This window comes from Lutjanus erythropterus, chromosome 15 (assembly GCF_056507025.1).
Source record: "Lutjanus erythropterus isolate fLutEry1 chromosome 15, fLutEry1.hap2, whole genome shotgun sequence".
In the NCBI taxonomy this organism is placed as follows: Eukaryota; Metazoa; Chordata; class Actinopteri; order Lutjaniformes; family Lutjanidae; genus Lutjanus; species Lutjanus erythropterus.
Window position 1 is genome coordinate 14,447,220 of NC_139331.1, and position 24,041 is coordinate 14,471,260.

Below are 24,041 nucleotides of genomic sequence, written 5' to 3' on the forward strand. Positions count from 1 at the left end.
AACACTTTAAGGGAATTTCTTCAAATTTGGTACAAACATCCTCTTGGACTCAATGATGAACTGCTTAGATTTTAGTGGTTAAAGGCCACTGGAACCTCACGTCCATCCTGCTCTCATGAACACAATATCTCAGGAACATTCAGAAGAAATTTCTTCAAATTTGGTATAAATGTTCACTTTGACTCAATGAAGAACCACTGAAACAAACACCGTGAAACAAATACACCGAGGAGGGTAGGAGGCAGAGAGGCAGGGGTGAAAGGATGAAGAAATAGAGAGGGAGCAAAAGGTGGTCAAAGATCACTGTAACGTGGAAAACACATTTTTGGCAATAACTCAAAAATTCATGTGCAAAATATGACAAAATTTCACACAAACGTGTAATAGAATACAGGCAGTGCTGGAGAGTAACTACTTACATATAATTAACTTACAAAATAAATGTAACTATATTCTGTAACAGTTACTGGCAAAAACATGTAAATAAATCACAGTGATTAATCAAAGTGTTGGTGATTACAAATCGGTTAAATCCAAATATTGTTTTTGTGTTGCCTGGCAGAGATCTGCACTCTACTGAGTGTACTCTCCTAGTACTCGCACAGACAGTGGGTACTCTCTAATCCTGATGTGGGAAAAGTTGTCAGAATTAACAAAGCAAGCTGGAAATGAGATAAGTTTGTCCCTTTTATCACTGGTTTATTTATACTGGTAAACATCAAACAGAAACAACAGCAAAATCAAGAGCTGACGTCCTCCCATACTTGTGATTATCATTTCTCTTACATCGACAAGTTAATTTACAATGGTTGTCACCAGCGTGACATGATAACGTCAGTAAGTAAAAAATATGGAAATGAACCATTCCTCTGGCTCTCATCTGCACGTAATATCAGATTACTCTCCGCACCTGTCATGCTGTGGGTGTTGGTTCAATTGTCGCTCAAACCAGTCATGACAGGAATCCTATCAGAGTTGAGTCTTTATGTAATTATGTGATAAAAATGTATCGATTCAAACCGGAGGGCAGTATTAGGCTGAGTCGACTTGTGCCACAAAAATACTGCATTGTGTTGCGTTTGGGATGAAAAGATGGAGCGCTGTCTGTCTACTACATTCTGTTCCAGCACCTCTGGGATGTAAAGCACATTCGTAATCTCTCCAAAACCGCCACCAAGGTAATTAAGACAAGTCACCGTCTGTCTGTAGAGCTGGAGACAAGAATCATGTTCAAAGTCTACAGAGATTGTATCACTTTAAGTAACAGGCAATGAGACTGAGTATAATAACCCCACCCCCTGCGTATTTCTGTTATAATACAGTATGTCCAGGTTACTGCATTCAATACCACATGAACACTTATGGTTGTATTGAGATATACAGTATCTCACACAACATAACTTTTTTGTACATGGAGTCGTTTTATACATTGTTGTGCCTTTCATCAAAGTTTGATCAAACGTCATTATAAAGAAGACTTTGATAGGTTATAAGGTAGAAAACAAATGTGAAACGTTTCCCATAACCCTGTTTGCCTGCCTTGCCCCCCAAAATATATGAGAGAAGCTTACAGGTCCCTCAGTGGAGAGCACCAAAGCTCAACACAAGGCATAAAATCCCTGTCTGTTTCACAACGGGCCACAAATCCAATCCAAGAAAACAAGAGAACGCAGGTCATAAACTCCAAATCATAAAGTGCTCTCCAGAAGCCACTCAGACCTGGAGAGCTTGTCCCTGGCCCGGTGAATGTTCGTTGTGCTCTCGAGCTGCGGCAGTTCGCCACTCATTGACAGGCTCCGCTTTGAGCGCAGACTGGCCCCAGTTTTGGGGTAGGCCACATAGCAGCGCTCCCTGTATGAGTCTGCGTTCAGGGAGTGTCTGCGGTTCACCCTCACTCCCCCTGCAGGCACAGTCATGTAATGCTGAGGGGCCTGGTGGGGCCGTGGACCCCTGGGAACAGTAGTCCATTTGGTGGGCTGACCTGGAACAGCCAGAGCGACAGCTGTGGCCATTTTAACCTCTGACGAGTTATTCCGGTTCATGTTATCGAGCTCAACATCCGCCTGAGCTTCGGAACGGCGAGCCTCTGAGGGTTTTGGTGCAGCACTGGAGCGTTTGGGCCTCGGAGCACCCGGGGACGCCGGGTGCCAGCTGTGGCTGGCAGCAGAGGTAGAGACAGTGCAGTCCGGAACGGAGGGCTTGGTGGTGGCTACAACGACCGGCGGTCGCTGCTTGGCTGGCTCTGGGGGTGGCAGGGCAACTCTGAGGGAGTCCTTGTCATTCTTCTCTGGACGCAGGACCTGCTTGGAGAGGGACTTGGGAATCCCACAGCCCTGCAGCTGTCCATCACTGCTCAGTGACCGAATGTCCCCCATCTCCAGAGCCTGACACGGCAGGAGACAAGAGAGAGAAGAATGAGAGCAATTCTAATAGACACTCCTGATCAATATCGACAGACATAATGAATAGACAAAAGAACAAAACAGAGGGAATCATGCCAAACTGACCTTATCTGCATCTCCTTGGTTACACACCCGGTAGCGCACAATGAGAAAGATGATAAAAGCGAGCACCGAGGCCACAATAATCCCTCCGATGATAACCACGATGGTGCCGCCAAGAAACTGCGACTGCATGAAATGGCACCTCAGGTACTGCGGCTCTGTGGTGAAGTGGACACAGCCGATCACCCTGGTGGCAGTCAGCGAGGTCACCTGGTCGTCGTAGATGGCAAGCACACACAGGTCATAGTTGGTACCAGCCGCCAAGTTGTTTACGGAGATGCTCTTACTGGTCGGGGGTATCATTCTGTGAAAATAAAACAGCGTGAGTTCTGACATAGATTAGTGAGGGTTAAATGAAAGGAGACAGAAGCAAATCAGATTATCCAGCTTATTGTTTGTGGGATGAAATAACATGACAATCATTTATCTCTCAGGGGGCTATTTAAGATCTGTCTGGGCATAATCTTTTGTGACATTTGATTTATTCTCTGCAGCATCATTACTGATAAAAGGTTGGTTTCAGTCACTGGGGAGGCAGCATGCCACCGTTTGTTCACAACATCAGGATTACACAGAGTCAACTCTCTAATGTCTGCTGAACTCGGTAGCCGCTCCCGAAAAACACCATATGTGTCGTTAACTTCCAAGTTGCTTTGGAGAAAAGGGGCCTGTGCGACAATCCTATCATATCACAGTGATTAGCACCAAATTTAGAGCGAAAGAGGGTTGAGATGAAAGAATGCTGTGTACGCTGGTTTCTCAGATGGGCATGTGTGAAGCCTCTGATGCTTTTTGTAAAACACTGGCTGACTACTCTTTCATCTCCTATCAGCAGTGCTGACATTCTGTTTTGATTTTGTTGATTAAGCATTATCAAGGTTTTGCACATAGTAAACGATACATTCCAGCAAGGGAGGATTAGGAGTCGAAGAACAAGGAGTCAGATATAGTGCATTAGTCTGTCTTCCTGATGGGATTAACAGACACCACAAATAATCATGTCGACAGCCAGGTCCACTACTTAATGACTTAATATCCAAAGGGATTTAAGCGTTCAAAGTGGACTATGAAGGTAAAATACAGGTCAGGGGATTTTTTATATCATTCCAATCAGCTTAAGGTTTATTTGCATACAGTCTCATTCAGATATAAGGTTTGTTAACTAGATTAAACTGCATTATTTAGCCAGTATATTAAGATGACAATTTTCTTCATCAACTCATTATTTCATGATTTTGCTTTGAATTAAACAAGCCATATTATGCTTTGGGGGTATTTCCCTTTCCTTTAAAGGCAGACTATGCAACATTTTGTGAAAAAAAAACAATGTATAGAGTCGTATGTAAAACATTAATCCCTGTTAATCATCACTTATGACCCATTAGAAGTTTGTGGTGGTGGTTTTACCTGCATAGACCCAGTTTTGCAAGCCCGCCCCCACACGCACCCAAATGAACGAACAATGAACTATCAAATGAAGATCTGAAATATAATATTTGCATATATATATATATATATATATATATACACATATATATATACACATATATACATATATATATATATATATATATATATATATATATATATATATTTGCAATATAATATTTATAATTTGCAACCCTACAGAGGACCAGAACCAACCCGCCACCTGCAATTATTTCAACGCTAAATGCAGACCCACCTGAAACCATGAATATAAGCCCCGTGACCCGAACCCATGATTAAACACATACACAGTCACTCACTTGTGCTCTCAATCAGTGAAGCACCTGAGCTCCTGCAGCTGACGATGTGTTTCCATAGTGATGACAAGCTTAGCTGGCCAAAAAGCTAATACTTGAAACTTTTTACAAGCAGTAAAGCCACTGACAAATTTATTCTCACAGTATTTTAGTGCACCCAAATCCTCCCAAATGTCCAATTTCAACTTCGACAATGTATCGTCTACAATTAGGCTATTTTTGCCTCTGTGTAGTCCATTTTAGCCAGCAGTTAGCCTCCATTGCTGTCAGGTCAAACAGTGATGTGCCACTGTTTGGCAGGATGTGAAGTCAAAGGTTGTGTTGTAGACTTTCACTACAAAATCTTGCCAGCACGTTAGCTTTTATGTTACTGTATTAGCAGATATAAATGTTAAAAATACGGCACAATCATTTTCTTTTCTGAATTCTCCAGGCAAAAAAAAACATATTATTGTATTGTATGTGTTATATTATTGTTCTCTACCTGGTGTTTGACTTCTTGGAAATGAGACTCAGCAATAAACCATATTTCTGTTGCATTTATGAACATCTTGGACAAATCCTACTGATTCTACCTTTAATTTGATACATAGCTTTTTGTTCATGTAACAGGTGTGCAAAGTCACAAAGACCAAGGTCCATGCCAATGGGAGTTTCTGACTCCTATAGAAAATGTTCCAATTGTGTTGTGTTGTGTCTGCAGATGAGGGTCCCTTCTCTGTATTCTCATATATGTGTGCCTACAGATTTATGCTCAGCTAGTTTGAAATGGGGTAAGAAAGAAACAAGAGATGAAAAAGAGAAAGAGGATGAATAGAGGTGTTGTAACTCTGGCCATATTAGAAAAATAATGTGTCCTTTGAGCATAAAAGTGTGCAAAACTATTCTAGTAGAAAGACAAATAAAAGTATGATATTACATAGCCACTTTAACCCAGCAGCTCATGTCTTGCTGTTTACCTGTACACCAGTGAGTCATCATAGGTGCCGTTATATTGGATCTGGAACATGCGTATTCCAGGAATACTCCTCTGGAAGTTAAACTTGACCAGGGCAGAGGTGGACGTGGCCTCAGCAATGACTACTTTCTTCTCCTGGCTCGTCTTGGCATTCCCCAGAGGCAGCCCTCCCGCCTCCGCCCCCGTCTTGGTCACTGTGGCAATATCTGATGATCCGGGGTCGGGTTCCCGCTCTGCGACTGTGTTGTTGGCAATATGAGGGAGTTTAGCAATGACCAGATCCACCGTCTGCTGCGCCTCTCCTGCTGGGTTTGAGGCCACGCAGGTGAAGGAGCCTGGAACACAAAATAGTTAGATTACTATCTTGCCTGGTACATTGTGATGTACAGATACCTGATAGGGGGGAAAACGTGCAAAAAAAAACATATTTACAGAAATAGTTTCATATTTTGGGAACTGTACTGAGCCCTCAAAGTCCTGAAAGACATTTATTTATCTTGTGTACACATGATAATAAAAATATATATCTTTTGGGAATTCAGGGGCTCTGTTGTAATACACTTTTTTGTTTTGTTGGCTAGAGTTGGATGATAAGATTGACACCAACCTCATATCTAGTAAATATAAGGCTACAGCCAGCAGCCAATTAGATTAGCCTGGTATTTTGTGCAGAGTCAGCTCACCTGGCACAACATAAACCTGCCAGCACGTCTAAAGCTTTCTGGCTAAAATATTTTATCTCTTTTGTTTAATTCATACAAAAAACAAAGTTTAAAAACAAAGAGTGGTGGTAGTAGTTTGGGAGTTAGTTTAGGAGCTTCGTCATCACAATGACACTGTTCCCCGTCAAGAAATGATAGAACTCAAGACTCCTGATAAAACCTCAACTTTTCATTTTTACATTGAAGTTTTGTACAGATTACACAAACAAGGTGTGAGTGCGTCCACCAAAGTGATTTTTCCCGAGGCCAGCATATTTTTTTGAATTGTTTCCAATAGGAAGGCCGCATATTTGCTTTGCTGCAAACGCCTGCAGCAAGGCGAAGCGCTGAGTGTCTATTCTGTGCTGAGTGCTTAATGTTTGGTATTTCTCTGTAGTTACAGACAGTTCAAAAACGTTCTTCTTTGGGTAAAATGTTGTGCTCGTCACTGTTTTGCCAGCTGTCCAATCACAGTGGAGGAGGGGTGGGACATATAGGGTACCACTAACTGTGTTCTGCTCGTACTCCTTGAACCGTCCCACTTCGGCTCTTGAACATAACAAAGGTACTCGCCAAGATGTTTCCTCGCCCACAAAATCTCATGAACCCACACTGACCAGCAGGTTTGTCCTGGAAAAAAATGCTTTGGTGGACACAGGGCCTTAGTGAGGGGCTTAAGTGGCGCTGGTAGGTGGATTCTGTTGCATTTGGGCAAACCCAGTTAGTTGATTCTTCCTGATAACAGTCTGCTAAGCTAAGCTAAATGGCTGCTGGCTATACTGCAGCTTGATATATTTAAAGGATAACTTTGCATTTTTTAACCTGGACAGTATTTTTTCATGTTTTTTATCTAAGTGACTAAATAACCAATGCAGGTGACAGACGTGAAACAGAGCTGCAATGTAATCTCTATGGGCAACTGTGTACCATCAAAGTATGTCCACTAAAAATGCTTGTTTTACTGCTGTGTGTTATTCTGACAGTTATTCTGAAGTATGTCAACATTAAGGAAATTATCATTATAGAGAGAGACCTTTTTAAAGAGTAAAATATGTTTTAGAGTCAATATAATCCTCTTGCCAAACTAACCAGACTCCCTTTACAGAAACAGTAATTTTATTATTGTAAAGCACACTTCATTCAAGCTCAACAGAAACTGAATAAAACTCACCAAATGTTCTGGCACGTCTTTGCATTGCTCCAACCGATTCTGGTTGTTTGATTGAAATAATCCCTCGATACACTGCATTAGATCTGAAAATATTATGCCCCTGCATGCTGTTTCTACCAATGCTTCTTTGATATTTTCACATCTAAGGAGGTGAATAAAGGGTTTATTTCAACTAAACAAGAGCTGGTGATTGTTGGAACAGTGGAAAGACGAGCTGAGACGTTGTTGGTGAGTTCGATTTTGTTTCTGTCGAGTCTGATTAAAGATGACAATGATGACGTTGAAATGACTGCTTCTGCAAATGGAGTCTAGTGAATCTGATAAGAGCAATAAAACAGATGGTTCTGGTTAAACAACACATATCTTTGTCTTTAAGATAAGGTCTCTCTCTGTAGCAATCCTTTCCATAATGCTGTCAGAGACTTACAAAAACAATCTGAGCCTGTCAGTTGAAAAAAACAAACCCTCTGGCCATACTTTGATGGGGGGAATTGCACGTAAATATTACACTGTAGCTCAGTTTTGCTTCTGCTGGCTGCAGCAGTCTCACTCCATACTGAACCTCTTAGTTACTTAGACAGAAAAACATGGGAAAATGGGGTTCAGGTTGAAAAACACAGAAGTTACCCTTTAACAGACAGACATGAAAGTAGTATCAATGTTCTCATCTAACTCTCAGCAAGAAAGCAATCAAGATTATTTTTCAAAATGTTAAAACTAGTTAAGGTGGAATTTTTAATGTGTTGCTTGAACCACTAAGACATGAAGGTGTGGGAAAGAACATTTTTGTAAATAGATGTATAAAACAGACATATAGCCTTCAAGGTGAAAAAGTCACTTGTCATTCTATTGTGACTTTGATCAGTGTGCAAGCCGACGCTCTTTCACACTCTAAACTTTATCACCTGATGTAGACAAATACTTAAGTCCTATAGTCTTCTGCGTACACAAGCAAACAACTAATTTTGTTCCGTCAACAACACAAGCACAGCCACCAGGGGTGTAAACAGACCGGAGTCCTTGACAGTGCTGATGAGGATGTCCAACGTGCCGTCTGTGTGGACTGCGGCCCTGGAGGAGTTGGACATAAGGCGTCCGTCAGGGGCGATCCAGTGGATAATGGGGTCGGGGTCGCCCCTGGCCTTACAGCGCAGAGTCACACTCTGGCCCTCCAAAGCTCGCAGCTCCTGAAAACACAGTCAGTGGGAGGACTTTAGCATATGTTAAATACAGAGACACGGTGATTAGATAAGTCCAAAAACTGAAAAACCCCTTTGGATTATCCTTTGTGTTGTAAATTTGGCTTAGAGTGAGACAGCCTGAATAACTGAGATATCATAATTAATGCCCATGTTGATGATGTTGTGTTTTAAAGGCTACATTCCCTGTAAATATAATCAACAATTGATCCTTGTCATAATATTTCATTAGCATAATTATGAAGGCAAGATAATCAATATGACAGTATGCTGCAGTATATATGACGGCGTCCAAGTCAAAGATAATTTTCCCTGCAATTATGCAAACGAGGTCTGCTGAATGTAAATGAGATGATATAGCTGTAGTAATTTGGCAAGGATTTGATCAGATAATGTTGTTTGGATGCATGAATCGGGCTAAATCACTGTAAGCTCTCGGTGTGTAATAAGAGCTTCGTGGCGGATCCATCATAAACCTGCAAATAGCTTTATTAAACTGAAAATCCTGCTAAAGAACTTCTCTAAAAAACTCTCCCCAGGCCACAATTTGATTACATTTTTAAAGTAAGTCCTATATATTTTACAATATTCAGTTAGCCGAGTCAGATGAGTCCCACAAGTCTTGTAAGACTCCTCTGGCTCTCAAAGCTAATATTTGGTGTGACAGTCAAAGAAAGCACAAAGTGCCACCTTGGATTAGCTGAGACAGGATCCAGTGCCTGGCTCAGGGAGTGGAACAGTAGCGAGTGTTATGTCAAACAGTGCACAGCTCCGTTTGAAGGTTATACCTGAGAGTGCCTGGTGATGAGAGGAGGCTCACACAGGAACTCTTCCTCTGAAACAGTCCAGAAATAGCGTCCGGCGAGGTGCTGCGGTGAGGCACAGGTCTCTAGATCATCCTCCCTCCGCAACCTCCGCAGCCAGAGCAGCTCACAGTTACACCGCAGAGGGTTCCCCCCGAAGCTCAACGCGAACGACGAAGGCCCCATGATCCCAGAGGTGGCCAGGACCCCTGCTCTCTGGAAGATGGGGTCAGGAGGAAGCTTCTGCAGCTTGTTCGAAGTCACATCCAACCTCTTGAGCTTCTGCAGCCCGGAGAAGGTGCCCTCTGGGATGTAACTGAGCATGTTGTGGTCCAAATTGAGCGTGTGGAGATTAGACATCCTCTGAATTGCGACCCACGGCGCACTCTCCAAGTTGTTGTAGGATAAATCCAGCTCCTCTAACGCTGTCAGATCATTGAAGGCCCCGATCTGGATGTGGGTGAGCTGGTTGTTGTTGAGGATGAGGTGGTGCAGCTTGGACATGCCACTGAAGGTGTCATTGGTGATGCGGCTCAGCCGGTTGCTGTCGAGGTGAAGGGCCCGTAGGTTCTCCAGGTCTTTGAAAGCGTGAGGCGCGATAGAGCCGATAGTGTTCCTGGAGAGGGTCAAGTCCACCAGCTTGGTCATGTTGGCAAAGTCTTTGCGTTTGATGCTGGTTACAAAGTTATCCCCAAGACGCATCTCCACCGTGTGCCTGTCGATGTTGGGAGGCACAAAGAGAAGTCCCTTTTTGTCACACAGAGTGGCTAGGTTGGGGTTCAGCACCTGGCAGACGCAGCGTTTGGGGCAGATCTGAACTTTGTGGGCCTTCACAGCCACACCGAGGACTATCAGGTAAACCAAGAGAGACTCCATTTGGTTCTTCAGTCAGGTTAACACACCTAAAATACATCAAAGCAAAAAGAGAGAAAGAGAAGAGCACATTAGTCAGAAATACATTTTTTTTTTCCTCTGGGCTGTAGCGCTTAAGATACTGCCTAAATTATTGGCATCACTATTGGCAAGTAAGCAAGTCTATGTACCAATATGATACCACATAATTCATTAACCTTAATCACATTGACAGTTGCAATCAGCTTCAGTTTAAAGTGCTTGAAACTAGAATTCCAGTTTTTGTTTGACAAACCCAGTAAAAAACAGAGATAGTATCATATAAACTTGATCTGATATTGGTGTTTTTGGGTCCAAAATGTTGATACAGTATGTCAAAGGAGAAAAATAATTGGTAGGTCATCTAGGTGATGCTGTGCTATTAAAAAAAAGATGTGAGAGGTGTCACAATTTAATTATTAAAGCGAAAATTAATTAAATGAGCTTGCAATTTCAATACTCTTAACTGATTAAATGTGGCTTATCAGCAGTTATATCAGACTTGATACCAAATAGACTTTATTTTTAAAGAATAATAAATGGAACTTTAATATGTTGTTGATTTTGGAGGCCCTGGTGGACAAAAGCAGTGGTGTTTCCTTCGCTATAACTTCAAAATATAAAGTAAAAATAAAATGATCCAAAGAAAAAAAACATCCTTCTGCCTCTTTTTGACTGATTAACATATGGCTCACTGTACTTCTGGCTGTGAAAATGTAAACACAGGCTCATTTTATCTGATTTCAAGGAGTATCTGACCCAGTGGCAGTCATTAAGAATACCTGTACAGAAAAGTCCAATTTTCTTACTGTATCTTATAGATCTTATAGAGACATCATTACTAGATTATGACTGTTTCTTAACAAACTGATTGAGTATTTCAATTTAGTGTGTTTCCTAAACTTCTGATGACATTTCATGGTCATTTTATGATGTAGTACAGAAACTATATCACATATTTCTTCTTTAAGCAGAACAAACATGAAATCTGTGACTGCAATTCGTATTCTCTTTATCAAACTGTCATTTTTGTAGCTGGGTATTCACACATGCAAAGGGAACTGGGGGGATTCTGCTCTGTAACACAGAAGCTTCTCTGCTAGATTTGAAACAGTATCGTTGCCAGCTCACAGCCAAGATTTACAGAGATTCCAAAGTCTGAGCAGCAAGCTCAGCGAGTCAATGCCTGAACAAACAATAAACGCTGTGCAATTAGACATGAAACTAATTAGTCACCTGCAAACTTGAGAGTGAATCATCCCCGGTAATCTTGTGTGATTTTTGTGACAGCTCTCCTTCTTAGCCCCTGCTCCCCCGATCCTACTTTTTTGATATGATAATGCCAGGCCTTTTATGTTTGTGTACAGAGGGATGAAAGTCTAGACTGGCAGCGCTGGGCCTCATCAGAATTAGACTGATATCTCCCAGGATCATATCGCCAATAGGAAGGGATGATTGGGCCCAGTGCCTCGGTGAGGATGTGCTATGCCTCTCTATTGATTTTCTCTCTGCTCTCTCTGCTGCTACTCTTACTTATGACACAACTGAGATGGGGGATAAGGAGGGATCCATTTGATGAATCCTGAGACCTTGTCAGGGATATAGCATGTCATAAAACTAAGACAGTGGAGATCAGATCACAGCTCTGCAGGTGCATCGCACAATGTAGCAGAGCGAGCGTGACATTAGCCGCGATTATTTTTAGAACTGAAATTTAGTGTCATTTTGGTTGAACATGCAATATTCAACCCCTCTGGGCGTCCCATTACAGCACACAGAAAGGAACACCAGCCCAATCAAACACAAGAGAACAAGAGATCCAATCCCACAACTGTAGTAAAAATCCAAAGGCTAACCTTTAAATACCGAAGACAATGGCTGATTTATGATTATAGCTTTCTGTGGTTTGCTGGTAATGCCTCCATTGTCGATGTTGGGTCTTGGAGAGTGCGCATAAAAATCTTGCCTCAGCAAAGTACGTGCCAACTGAGTAGCTTCATGCTTCAAAAGCCTCTGTTGCTCTGGAGCTGTGACATGCTCACGGTGTAATAACCTTGACAGTCGGAGTATGAGGGAAATATTATCGAGTAAAGAAAACATCAGACAGGATGGGAGTGACATGCTTGCCATGTGGGGGCATGTTTTTAATGTGAGAAGGGAAGCGAAGAAGCCTGGTGGCATCCACTGACAACAGTTGCATTTTGACAGCTGGGTAAAATGTATCACAGCCTGACACGCAGGCAGGAGGGAGGTCGCCTTAAAATGGCCCATAATGGCTAAGGGAGGAATGAAATCATTGGAACGAGCATGCAGGGTGTGACATTTTCATGAATACTGCTGATCAGGCAGCAATGAATCAATGTCTATCTCGACCCATTTTTACAAGGGACAACTCTACCAAATCACAACAGCCCAGATTGGTAGATTGTTGTCTAGGGCGCAGAGCTGCAGAGATCTGAGCTGGGGAGAAATAGAGTCATAAAAGGGATAGTTCACATTATTTGAAGTAGGGTTGTATGAGGTACTTATTGATGGTCAGTGTATTACCTGCAGTAGATGGTGATCAACCAGTGTAGGAAGCTAAGCAAGGAACTGCTGTAGACAGGGTGAGCAGCAAAACACATTTTAGCAACTCTAGACAAAAAAGGGCCCACCTCAAAACAATCAATACCAATTTAAGTGTACACTATATTTAGAATATTTTCACCACTTTACTTTGTCACACAGCCTTTTCAGTCAGGAAACCACCCTTATATAAGCCAAATATCAGGGAGCCTCTGTAGCTCAGTTGGTTGAGTGCATGTTCCACATACAGGGTTCTCGGCAGCAGCCATGGGTTCAATTCTAGCCTGAGGCCCTTTGCTGCATGTCTTCCCCCAAATCCTGTCTGCCAAGAAGTGGCCTATCATTCAAAGGCTACAAGCCTAAAAAAATATTTCATGAATATATGTATGTTTTACCTCGCAGAACACAGGAGTTGTTGATCTGTCGCTGCCTCGATCTGTTAGTTTGTTTGTGTTACAGTGTGAGTTTGGTATTTGGTTAATTCTCAATTATCTCAAAGTGCTGCTTTCCACTATGGGAAATAAATAAATATTTAAGTAAGTAAGTTCAGTAAAAGATGCACTACTATATGTAACTTTTTATAAATAATTCTAGGTATGCCCTGCCACTGTAGTAAAGAGGTAGAAGTGTGTATATGGAAGAGGCGGGGTTGATAGATGGCTCAAACAAACACATGACTTGCCCCCAGAAGACAGGTGTCCACTGTGAAAACCAAAACATTAAAAGTTGTACATAACATTAAGTGTGTGATATCATGTGATTGTAATGTAGTCATTTTAATTCCAAAACATCAGTATGTGATGAGTTGGGATAAGAATGAGTTGGATCGAGGCAGCAGTAGACCAGCAACTCTTGTGTTATACAAAGTAAAATTACTATTTTTGCCTGTGGAGTTTAGAGAGAGCAGTATTTGGCTTAGATAAAGGAGGCTTCCCTCAGAAAAGGCTGTCTGATGGCAAAGAAAATATTCTAAATATAGTGCTTTTAGGTGGACCTTTTTTCAAGTTGCTAAAATACTTTTTGCTGCTGATCATGTCTACAACAGTTCATTACTTAGCTTCTGTGCAAATACTCCTCTCTGCTTCTCCTGGTGTGCTGACCGCCATCGACTATAGTTAATACACTAACTATCAATAAATATGTCATACAACCTCACATCAAATAAGCCTAACTAGCCCTTTAATAGTTGTCATGACTCTCCTTACAGAAGGCAGTCTTCAATGTCAAGGAGAGCTGCAAAACTCGATGTAGTGGTGCCTAAGTACCTATGTGAAAACTTTAATATCTATTTTATGTGTGTGTGTACATCAGAGACAGAGTGTAAAATCGGAGGTGTAGGCAAGTGTGTTCGTGTTGGTGTGCCAACCACCTTCTGCTCTGACTCTGAATGGCACGGCCTCTGGATGTGCAATGAGGCGGAGAGGACCTGCTACTTCCAGACTCGAATGGCGCTGAAGACGTGATATTGATTCACTCTGTAGAGATGGGGCTTTTTTTCGCTGCTGAAAACTCAGCCAAACGTGAAGAGAATGGTTGCAACGGTAATCCCTACAAAATTCGTTCTGTGAGGACAAAAGGACAGCCCCTCGCTGCTGGTGAGACAGGGCAGGAAATATCTGTGGCTGTCTCCCTAATTTGCATTTAATTATGGTTGTTCCACGGAGATTTGCATAACAGGTTGCACTCATCAGGTACACGAACAAATAAGTAGATAATCAATCAATGCATTCATCAATCACGCACTTCATCTTTAAATGTCACGCCCCCAGAAAATCATTATCCTCCAGGTTGGGCTGTTCATTATAGTGAGGCGACTTGGGAGGGCCACAAATAAACAAGAAAACAGATAATCTAGTGATGCATTAACCATAATCTCCGTCTCAGTCAATCAAACGTTCGTTTACTACCTCTGAGCAGGTCTTTTCACCCTCAGAGAACAGAACAGACTGACAGCACACACCCACACACGCACACCAGTGGGTGGATTTGTGCCTAATAGAGGTAGCTCACTACACAACAACCCCCAGCAATGGAGACAGACATTCATGCGCATGAAGCAGCAGCAGCAGCAGCAGCAGCAGCAGTATACTGTAGGAGAGGATATCTATGGTGTCCCTGGGGCAGCATTCGCCAAGAAAAGCCTTATGCAGCACACTGCATGCCAATCGGCCGGTGAGGTCATGGGGGATATGTTTTCAGATGGTCTAACTTATGCTGGAGCTCATGTGAGAAAGCCTCTGCAATCCACGTCTGGGCAGGGAATCAGGGAAAGCGGCCCTGCGAGAGGAAGTTAATGAGATGAGGTCTGCTTGGTATGCCTCCACGCAGGTCGACACGATGGCACATGGCAGCGTCTCGGCAGGGTCTCACCTGGGTTACTCTGGGAGGAAGGAAGGAGAGGCAGCCGGACGTTCGCTCCCTTCTGCCAAAAATAAGCTGTGTTGTGTCAAGGAGGTAAACTGATGCTGCAACATGATGGTAAAACGGTATCGACAAAGCAGTGAAACGGGTCCTCAGCCTGCCTGCCTGCCTTTATGAGACCAAATGGAGCTGCTGCATCTGCTGGAGTGGATCATATTTTGACTGAGCCGGTATAAATTCTATTTTGTTGGGTAAATGCTCGTAGTCCAAACATCCTGACCAAACACTGATGCAGTTATGGATCGTCTAACTAACACATCTGTGTTTGTGCATGTGGGTATGTGCTGTGCTGTGACACCCTTTTCCTACAGAGTCTGCCAATGTTAGAATGCGATAGCTCTTGGGTGACAGCCTTGATGCCATGGCAACACAGAAAACGTCAGTTTTGGGTGAGATGTAATCAGTGGCTCATTTTCAGATCACCTAATAATATTTAGAACAAAGAGTGCTCTCTGGAGGGAAGGGGTTTGACAATTGACGTTCTGGTTGTGGGCCACTTATGACCCTGTCGTGATGAGAAAAAAGGAGACTGTAAACTCAGCTAATTTTGTTCTGGAGTGACTGAATCATTGCTGTTTTTCCAGTCAAATAAAAACCTAAATGACTTGATGTAGAGCTTGAAATCATTTCTCTCAGACAAGCTTGTGTGGGAATGTGTGTGTGTGCCAGGGGGATAGCATACTAAGCAGACCCTACTGCATCAATAGAAGTGCTGTTCATCAGCATTTACAACTCCCCCTTGTAATTCCAAGTGTTTTTGTTTAACACGCTATCACAGGAAAATTTCAGCAATACCTTGATATGCCAACAACAAATAAACAAACAGAAAATTCTCCTTATATTTCAGATCCTGTGCCCATTAAAGCAGAGGTGCAAATTTAAATGCAGATCACTGACTTTGGATCTTAATTCTTGCGCCTTTGTGATGTGCCCTGATGTGAGGGGCTTATGACCAGGGATTTTCTTCTGGAAAGAAGAATGCAAAATCCATGAACACCACCTCTGAATATCAATATGGCCTCCTCAAGTGAATATGCTCCACAGTATGGGCCCCCAGGTCTGTAGACTTTCAAATACGCCAAATCCCAAGTGCAAATTCAGGTGCGGGAGGCGTAAGAAAAAGCGAAATCTACGCTCTGCTACATTCATGTTACAGTCTAAATAAAATCCACAATCACTGCATCTATTGACTCATTTTTCCTGGTTCAAAGACCCTAAGTCCTGTGTTTCCGAACTCACATGGCAACAAAATAGCTAAATATTGCATAATCTTTCTCTTTATTGCATTGTGCAATCCAAAAGCAACTCACACGTGTGGACCAGATGTGTGTGGAAGTCAGTGCCTGACAAATAATCTCAGGTGTTTCAAGCCTTAAATGAAAGCACTTCTTCAGCTAAAAACAAAGGCGTATTGTGTGGCGAGTGAAAAAAAAAATTTGGGTCAGCGAACGTGGAACTGGTCTGCAGAAACAGCCTCGGTCAGTGTTCAGGAACCACACATCACTCCTCTTCTATCAGTGAAAGGTAGCAGCAGCACAGGAGCCACATCACTGAGTGCATTAACATAGCAGTGAGAGCAAATAGAAGCAGCAAAATGAGGCGTGGGCCTGATTTCACTGGTGTAGCAGTTACAATGGTGCCTGAGGCACTCATGAATAATAAGATATGTGATAACTAACACTCGACATAAGACAGGACCATTATACCTCACATCCTTTATGAAGCATCACCGGGGCCATATTTTCACCTGTCTTCATCAGTCACCTGGCAACATGCTCTCCTGCCCACACATTCATCACATTATCAATTTTGTTACTTAGGCTAATTTAGACTTTATCACAGCTTAATGACTGATGGGTAATTTGCATATCAGCTACACGCAGCCTATCACAGGACCCTCTATGTTGATAATTCACACAATAAAACCTGTGAAATCTATCTTTTCATGCTCGGACTCAATAATGGCCACATTACAATGATTCACCTGTAGGGAGAAAAAGCTGCACATAACGCAGCCAAGAAGATACTAAGATTAAAAATTGCGATCTGACGGCGTTTCTTGGCAATTGAGGAGCTTTTTTTTGACCTTGCGGTACAGGTCCTGGACTGGGGGGGGTTTACAGCCACAACCCCTGTCTGTCTGTCACAGGGGAGAATGTGAGCCCTTTCATATGGGTCCTGTGAGAAGTACTTCAAGTCAATATTGCGCCTCTTGAAAGACAGTTCCCCAAAAGAGTTCAGAGGCTGCAAAATCCAGCCTATAAAATATTGAATTTACCTTGCAGATGAAACATGAAGCCAAGTCAAAGGAGGAGCTGATTTCCTCCCAGGAGGGCTGAGAGCATTCTGGCAGCCTAAAATGGGACCGACGGTGCTTCTCTTTGGAAGAAAATTCAGGTGTCCCGAAACACGCGTCTTGGCTCCTATAACATGTGACGGCCTGCGAAACCAGCGATGCCCTTCAAGAAATCCATGAGCAGCAGATAAAGGACGGACGGCTTCTCTGCCATTCCCTCACACCGGAGAAATGCAACCAGGCGTCCCCCTTTCGAGAAAAACACTGGAAAACGCAACCTGCATGGTCCCGGTGTGGCTTCGAGGCTGCAGCTGTGCGGGCTTGCCTCTACTGCGCATCCGCCTGCATGTATGCACCTCCAGGAGAAGAAGAAGAAGAAGAAGAAGAAGGAGAGAAAACGCCTTTGTAGCGACGGGCTGCTTTAATATCTACAGCGCTGCTGAGTGACTGGTGCTGTGCTCAGTTCAGCCAGATGTTCGTATCGCTTTCACGGGGGGGTTTTGCTGGCGACGCAGGGCTCAGTGCGAGTTAATCCAGATTGACTGAAAGGTTGCTGCCATAATATGCCCCCCCCTCCTCCGCCCGCTGCCCCCGGACTACTGTCAACCACCGACCCGGCTCCATTTCTGACCAGAGGTGCTGTGCTCGGAATGGTAATCAGTGCGCTCCGAGCTGCACAGAGACCATTTGTGTGCATAGACAGATGCAGTGCCTCCCAGCCTATCTCACAGGCAGGCATCATAATTTATTCATGTAGATTGAACTCCACTGCACGAAAATGCAGTTGGCCTGTTATATTCTCTCAAATCCAATTTATTTATTTATTTATTTTTTATAGAAAAGAAGCACATAAGTGTTTAGCAGATTTAGACGTATAGAAGATGAAAATAATAACCAGTGGAGGCCCAAACGAGAGTTTTATTGAAAATCGATCCATTCCTGTCAAATAACCCACCTAGACAAACTGGGTTCCCAAAACGTTCTGGTAACGTTTGTTTTTGGTTCTGGGAATGTTGAGTTTATTGAACATTCCTGCATAACATTCCCTGGATGTTAAAACAGCAGGTAAAACCAACATTACTGTTAGGTTCCCATAACGTTCTCGTAAGGTTGAATGTCCCGGAGAGTTTACTTTTACCATTAAAGTCCCCATGAAATCCTAATCCAAGAACCAGTGTGTAGGATTTAGTGGCATCTAGCAGTGAGCTTAAAGATTGCAAACACCTCGTCTAACTCTCCCTTTGCTACAGTGGCTGCAAAACTCAAGAAAAATGCAAAAGGATGTAGCTGTTTGGTTTGTCCAGTCTGGGCTACTGTAGAAATATGGGAGTACACCATGGCAGCCTCCATGGAAGCGGACCTGTGCCCTCTGTTGCTCGTTCTAAGGTAAAAGAAACACAATTTGCATTTTCAAGTGACAACATTCACATGAATATTACATTCCACTTCTGCCATATTCTGTTAATAAATACCCCTAAATCTTACACGTTGGACCTTTAAGTATTTTTGTTATCATACATACATGCCAGTATGTGGCCCAACAGTGACAAAAAAGTATATATATTCTCAGGTACTTTTAATGGTATTTTTCTGGAAAACGATTCTATTCTTAAGATGCAGCAGAACATGGAAGAAAAATACATTTGTTCACCAGAACGGACTGGAGTGTTTCTGGAGACCAGGGCTTAAGTGTACAAAAGCACAACTTTACAAATTTATCCACCGATATGGGTGAATCTTGATCAAATTTATTGAGAAATTATTTTTTGGTTTGCTCTCATGGGAACATGACGTGTCCTAGATGTTAAAATGTCAAAATTTTCCTACTTGAAAATAATGTTATCGTTACATTTTTCAGAATGTTCTGGGAAGGTTACTTGAAGGTTTTCCCTTAACATTTCCTAAATGTTTCTCTGATGTAAAACCAACTAACTTACATTCCCAGAACATTCTGGGGAGGAGAGCTGAATGTTCAGGAAAGGTTATTTGAATGTTCTCCGTTACTGTTGTTCCCATGAACATGCTACAGCAGTATTTTTTTTCCTACTGTTAAGCTAATGTAAAGGTTACAGTCCTACAAGATGCTGTACATTTGTGCATCATTCTTAACATTCTTAAATTTTTTTCGAGGCATCTCTTCATCAAATGACATACAATATAGATATGTTGGGTTTTAGTGTGCTTCTCCGTACATCGGCAATAAGCTTCAATAGAACTGGCACCAAAGTCTGCCACAAGCAGAGCATAGTGTGATAGTTAGTGATTTAATGACCCTCATTCTTTTCAGTTTCCTTGGTGTGCATCTGCTCTGGGTGAAGCCAAATACAGTATAGCAGCCTATAGCTGAATATTCCTGCATGTATTACATAGATTATTGGCAAGAAAGTGTTGAGTTGGCTGAAACTGAAAGCCCTGGCTCCCAGAGGGACTGCTTGGCACTCGACCCATCACTATCTGGTGCAATGATCCCATGGCCTTTTGTGCAACTTGGCAAAGTAGTCTATATGTTCATATAAGTCTATTATAGTATCAGTGGCACAGAAGTCTTCTCACAGACTCAGTGTTTTTTTTTTTGTTTTTTTTAAATTCCAAGAACAATGACCTATACAGCTTCGGAGGCCTCCTGGCACTTTGAAATAGGTGTTCGTTGTCATCCACAGAATTACCCCGAGGATTTCTACTGCAGATCAATAGCTCCATCCAGTTACAACACATCCACTTGAGATCAATAGGAATTGTCTAAGTGGTTTAAGCAGTTATCCAGAACTGAAATAGCAAGAGCCATTTAATCTGTTTATAATATGTGTGCACACAAAGTCACTGATATTACATATAAGAAAAAAAAATGCTACACTCAGTCATTGTTGTGAAATCACTCAGTAGCCAGCAGATTCTTTTCAGAGGTGATTTTCAGTAGACACCAGGGATGTAACAATACCAAAAACTCAAAGTATGATAATACCACAATAAACAGTCCAAGATACCTTATTTATTACAATATTAAAAAACAAAAATAGAAGAAAAATGATGACTTGGAACAAAGTCCTTCATTAAATAATAAATCTGATGCGTTTAGTGTAGTACAATTTGTTGTATTTTTGTTCATTTAAAATGAATTTCTCCTTTCAACTTACAGTGCTTCTGCTTTCCTTCTATAATAAAAACATAAAATAACATCAGCCAGCCATGACCTAAGCATGATGGCATGAACTGTCTTTGGCTATGAATGTTTGAATAATGTATGAACAACTGCAAAACAAAAACAATACAGCAGCCAGTAGCAGTTCTTTTATAAAAAATGAAAATAATTAAGTAATTGACAATGTAATCATGGTAAATATATTCACAGTCTGGAATGGTATTGAGACTTTTTTATTGCGATATGGTAATGTTGAATATATTGTTACATCCTTACTGTTGATCGATATTATTGGCCTGATACTGGCCTATAACAGCTATATCAGTCTATATTTTTATCTGCATATATGATGTTCCATATGCAACTATATGATAACTTTTTTAATGAACATGAAGCATTGATTTTAATTGTTAACTTTATAGACAACATTCTGATCCCTTTTCTTCATTAAGGTTTAATATCTGTATATGTTTTGCTCTATTTGTGTTTTTTAATTTAGTTATTTTTAATTATTAAAAATACCAGCAAACATTTACTGTTTAAGTGGTCTCATATCATTTTGGACAATAAGGTGTCCTGCCATTACATATCATTGTCTTAAGTGGCATCAACATCTGCCACAAAAATCCAGCATTGGTCAGCTCCTAATTTTCAGACTGAACACATGTTCGTTACCTGCACAAAACCCTTGAATAGCTGATTTTTCACCAGCCACAATAACAACAACACACAAGCATTTTGTTTGTGGGAAGTGTTAATGTCACAGCCTGCATGTGACCCACACTGAGTGTCTCATTGGAGTCATCCTGAGCTGACAGTTTGTGATATGAAATGACACTGACATGTCTTGGTTTTTGTTGTGCTCCTTTAGTGTCGTGATTCATGCCGGGCTGCCGCTCACTGATGCGTGCCATTCAGAAACTGCTGGTAGGTGAGTCTGTCCGCCCGCTCACCTGTCCTGCTCTTTCTCTCCAAGAACAGGCCCATGTCGTCCCGCGGAGGGTCAGCGATACTGTGACTCCACAGGGTCTCTGTGATCCCCAGCAGCTTGCGCACATGAGCAGAGATGACCTGCAGGGTGCACAGCAGGGTTGAGTCCTTTGATAAAGTATATGTTTACAGCATCTAACCTTTATTTAATAAGGGAGTCCCACTGAGAGTCAGAGTGTCTAGTCTTTCAAGGAGATCTCACCGAGATTAGGGTACTGAGCACTCTCTTAAAAAAGAAGGATTACAGAAGGGTTCAACACAGAACTATTTGCTTCTGAAGAACCCTTTTTAAATGAAAGCTTTGTCAAGGGTGCTTTGTAAGACTATGGGTTCCATCAAAAACTCTTTTCATCTAAAGAACCTTTTTTCTTCATAGAACCTTCGGAGGACAAGAGGTTAGAACTAAAATCCTTCTAAAGAATATTTTTGGATCCCCCAGGGTGGGTTCTACATGAAACCCTTAAAATATGAAACCCTTAGAATATGAGAGTGTTCTAGTTAGAACCACCTTGGTGGTTTCTGAATGTTTCTTCTTGGTGTCCCTAGAAAGTGAAAAGGTTCTTGATAGAACCCAAAGAGAGGGTTCTGGGTGGACCCACCAATACCTAATTTTGAACCGCTCTTGGCATTTCCATAAAAATAAATTTGTTCGAAACCAGAAAGGCTGGTTACCAGCTGCAACCAAAAAAAAAAATAGCAGATTTTCCTTGGGAACCAAAGTGGGCGTCTCATTTTCTACAAGTGGTTGTGCATTGTGCAGTGCCCTCTGTTGATAACATTATTGATTATAACGGTTCTCCTCAAAATGGATGGAAACGCTCGCTGGTTCACTAGATAGCACCAGGGTTCTAAGACTTGTAATGGAACCGACACAAGAACCAGAGCTAATTTGGTGAAAGAGGGCCTTCATAGAGGATTCTGGGTGGGACCTTTCACAGATGGCTCTATGTATAATTCTGTATGTTGGGTTCTTAAAAGGTTCCTAGCTTATGAGGACAAGCCAAAGAACCCTTTACAGTTCTAGTCAGCACTTTTAGGTCTAAGAGTGTTGTAAGAAAGGTTACACGGTTACTCTCCCAAGTGAATCAAAGCACTTATAGGCTGAACCAGCATAAATCTTGACAAACTATAGCACAGACATTTCTTAACCAAGTCTGTTTATCTCAAGATATGTGGTCTGATGCTTTTACAGAACAGTAGAGGTGAATGCATACAGGCAACTTCAGCCAATTTAGCTCTGACCTCAGGGAGAGATAAGAAAAACAGCTGCTTAAACTGTAAACAACAGCATATATGTGATACAGCTGATCTGAAGTGTCTGCTAGCAGAAATGCTCCGGTACAACACATAACTTTAATTGGATGTCACACTGTTCAAAGAAAGAGCGTTCAAGTGCCAAATGGAATGTGCAATTGAGTTGGCACAGGCTAGATACCAGTTTTCTGGTGTTTACAGTCCACTTAGAGCTGACTGGAGGGACAACTGAGGAGGCAGCTAGGAATTATGACGGCTAATGTGATATTGTTTCTTCATTTTAATAAGTCTATTATGTTACCTTGTAAAATTAGGCAAAAATGCTCAGCACAAAGTGATGTCTTATGTGAAGCAAATGCTTGGTATTTGTATTTGGTGAATTAGGCTCTTAAATCATCCCTTAGAAATTAACTAAGAGGTAAGAGTATGTTATATACAGTACAGTAGTTGTAACATCATAATTATCTTGGTGCTACTCAGCCTGTTGAAACATCTTTGAATATTGTGTGAGCCTCCATATTTGATATGTAAACAAGTCTCCATAATAACATCAATCTCTTTTGAAGGTTGGAATCAAAAACTCCAGTTTCCTCTTACCTGCATGTCTTTAAAATTTGTGATTCCCAGTCTTGGCAAGTAGATGCAGTTTACATAAATGAGCTTTCGTCCAGTGATGAGATTCTCTGTAAAACATGCCTGTAGAGAGAAATGAATAACGAGGTCAGAGCTTTGTGAAAAAGTGAAAACACAGTCTTGGAAGCTGACTGACACATATCCTGTATATTACAATGTTATCTTAACATACTTTGTATTGTGGGAATCCTAAAGACTCAATCCATCTTGCAACATCATGACAACTCCACTGCAGAAACTCCATGTCGCCTGTAAGCATGTTGCCATGGAAACTGTTACCTGTTAGGTGTTGATAAGTGTTGCCTTTACACATAAAAGCAAATTGGGTCCAGTCATGAATATATATTAAAAAAGCGTGTTTCAGCGCGAAGTAAGGCTACAAGGCCTCATCATGACGCTGAAGATCCTGAAGAAGGTGTTTTCAAGGTTTAATAAAGCAACAGAGACAACTCCAGTCTGTGTTATGTCATGTCTGAATGGAAACCCTAGTTTTGAGAAACTCTCGCGAGTTTCGTAGGTTCCGTTTCTTCATTGTGCATGCTGTACAAACTAACTACGTTTTATAATTGGGCAGTGGTGTCGATAAGATCTGGGTGGGTTAAATGACAAAAACACCTAGTAATGGTTACAAAACGATCGTGGTTTGAGTTAAAATAGTCAGTCTCGCGAGAAATTTCGTGGGTCTGAGGTTCTCTTCTAGACACGACAATCTTTATATAGAACAAGCCAATCAACTTCTTGTAATGTAGGGCGGTAGGTAAATTACGCGCT

The 24,041-nt window shown here is 41.8% G+C and overlaps 2 protein-coding genes across 2 annotated transcripts; both read right to left on the reverse strand.

Annotated features, from left to right (window-relative positions):
• Nucleotides 1–366: 366 nt before the first annotated feature.
• On the reverse strand, nucleotides 367–17,903 carry lrfn5b (leucine rich repeat and fibronectin type III domain containing 5b). The gene is made up of 6 exons (XM_084737630.1): nucleotides 17,237–17,903; nucleotides 9,067–9,983; nucleotides 8,092–8,266; nucleotides 5,209–5,542; nucleotides 2,508–2,808; nucleotides 367–2,384 (listed from the first exon to the last, which is right to left on the reverse strand). Exons 2-6 carry the CDS (start codon nucleotides 9,955–9,957, stop codon nucleotides 1,689–1,691), a joined length of 2,397 nt encoding a protein of 798 aa, XP_084593756.1. The 5' UTR covers nucleotides 9,958–9,983; nucleotides 17,237–17,903; the 3' UTR covers nucleotides 367–1,688.
• Nucleotides 17,904–20,971: 3,068 nt separating this feature from the next.
• LOC146314161 (sterile alpha motif domain-containing protein 15-like) lies at nucleotides 20,972–23,609 on the reverse strand. The gene is made up of 3 exons (XM_084738167.1): nucleotides 23,443–23,609; nucleotides 23,235–23,333; nucleotides 20,972–21,464 (listed from the first exon to the last, which is right to left on the reverse strand). Exons 1-3 carry the CDS (start codon nucleotides 23,581–23,583, stop codon nucleotides 21,291–21,293), a joined length of 414 nt encoding a protein of 137 aa, XP_084594293.1. The 5' UTR covers nucleotides 23,584–23,609; the 3' UTR covers nucleotides 20,972–21,290.
• Nucleotides 23,610–24,041: the final 432 nt, after the last annotated feature.

Bases quoted from the DNA above. Each gene is read 5' to 3' on its own strand.
- lrfn5b (XM_084737630.1), bottom strand. From the start codon at position 9,957: ATGGAGTCTCTCTTGGTTTACCTGATAGTCCTCGGTGTGGCTGTGAAG. The intron at 8,267-9,066 runs GTATAACCTTCA...CTGTGTTTTCAG, and splicing joins TCATCACCAGGCACTCTCAG to GAGCTGCGAGCTTTGGAGGG. The intron at 2,385-2,507 runs GTCAGTTTGGCA...CTGCCGTGTCAG, and splicing joins ACCAAGGAGATGCAGATAAG to GCTCTGGAGATGGGGGACAT.
- LOC146314161 (XM_084738167.1), bottom strand. From the start codon at position 23,583: ATGTGTAAAGGCAACACTTATCAACACCTAACAGGTAACAGTTTCCAT. The intron at 23,334-23,442 runs GTATGTTAAGAT...TTCTCTCTACAG, and splicing joins TAGGATTCCCACAATACAAA to GCATGTTTTACAGAGAATCT. The intron at 21,465-23,234 runs GTAAGAGGAAAC...TGCACCCTGCAG, and splicing joins CAAATTTTAAAGACATGCAG to GTCATCTCTGCTCATGTGCG.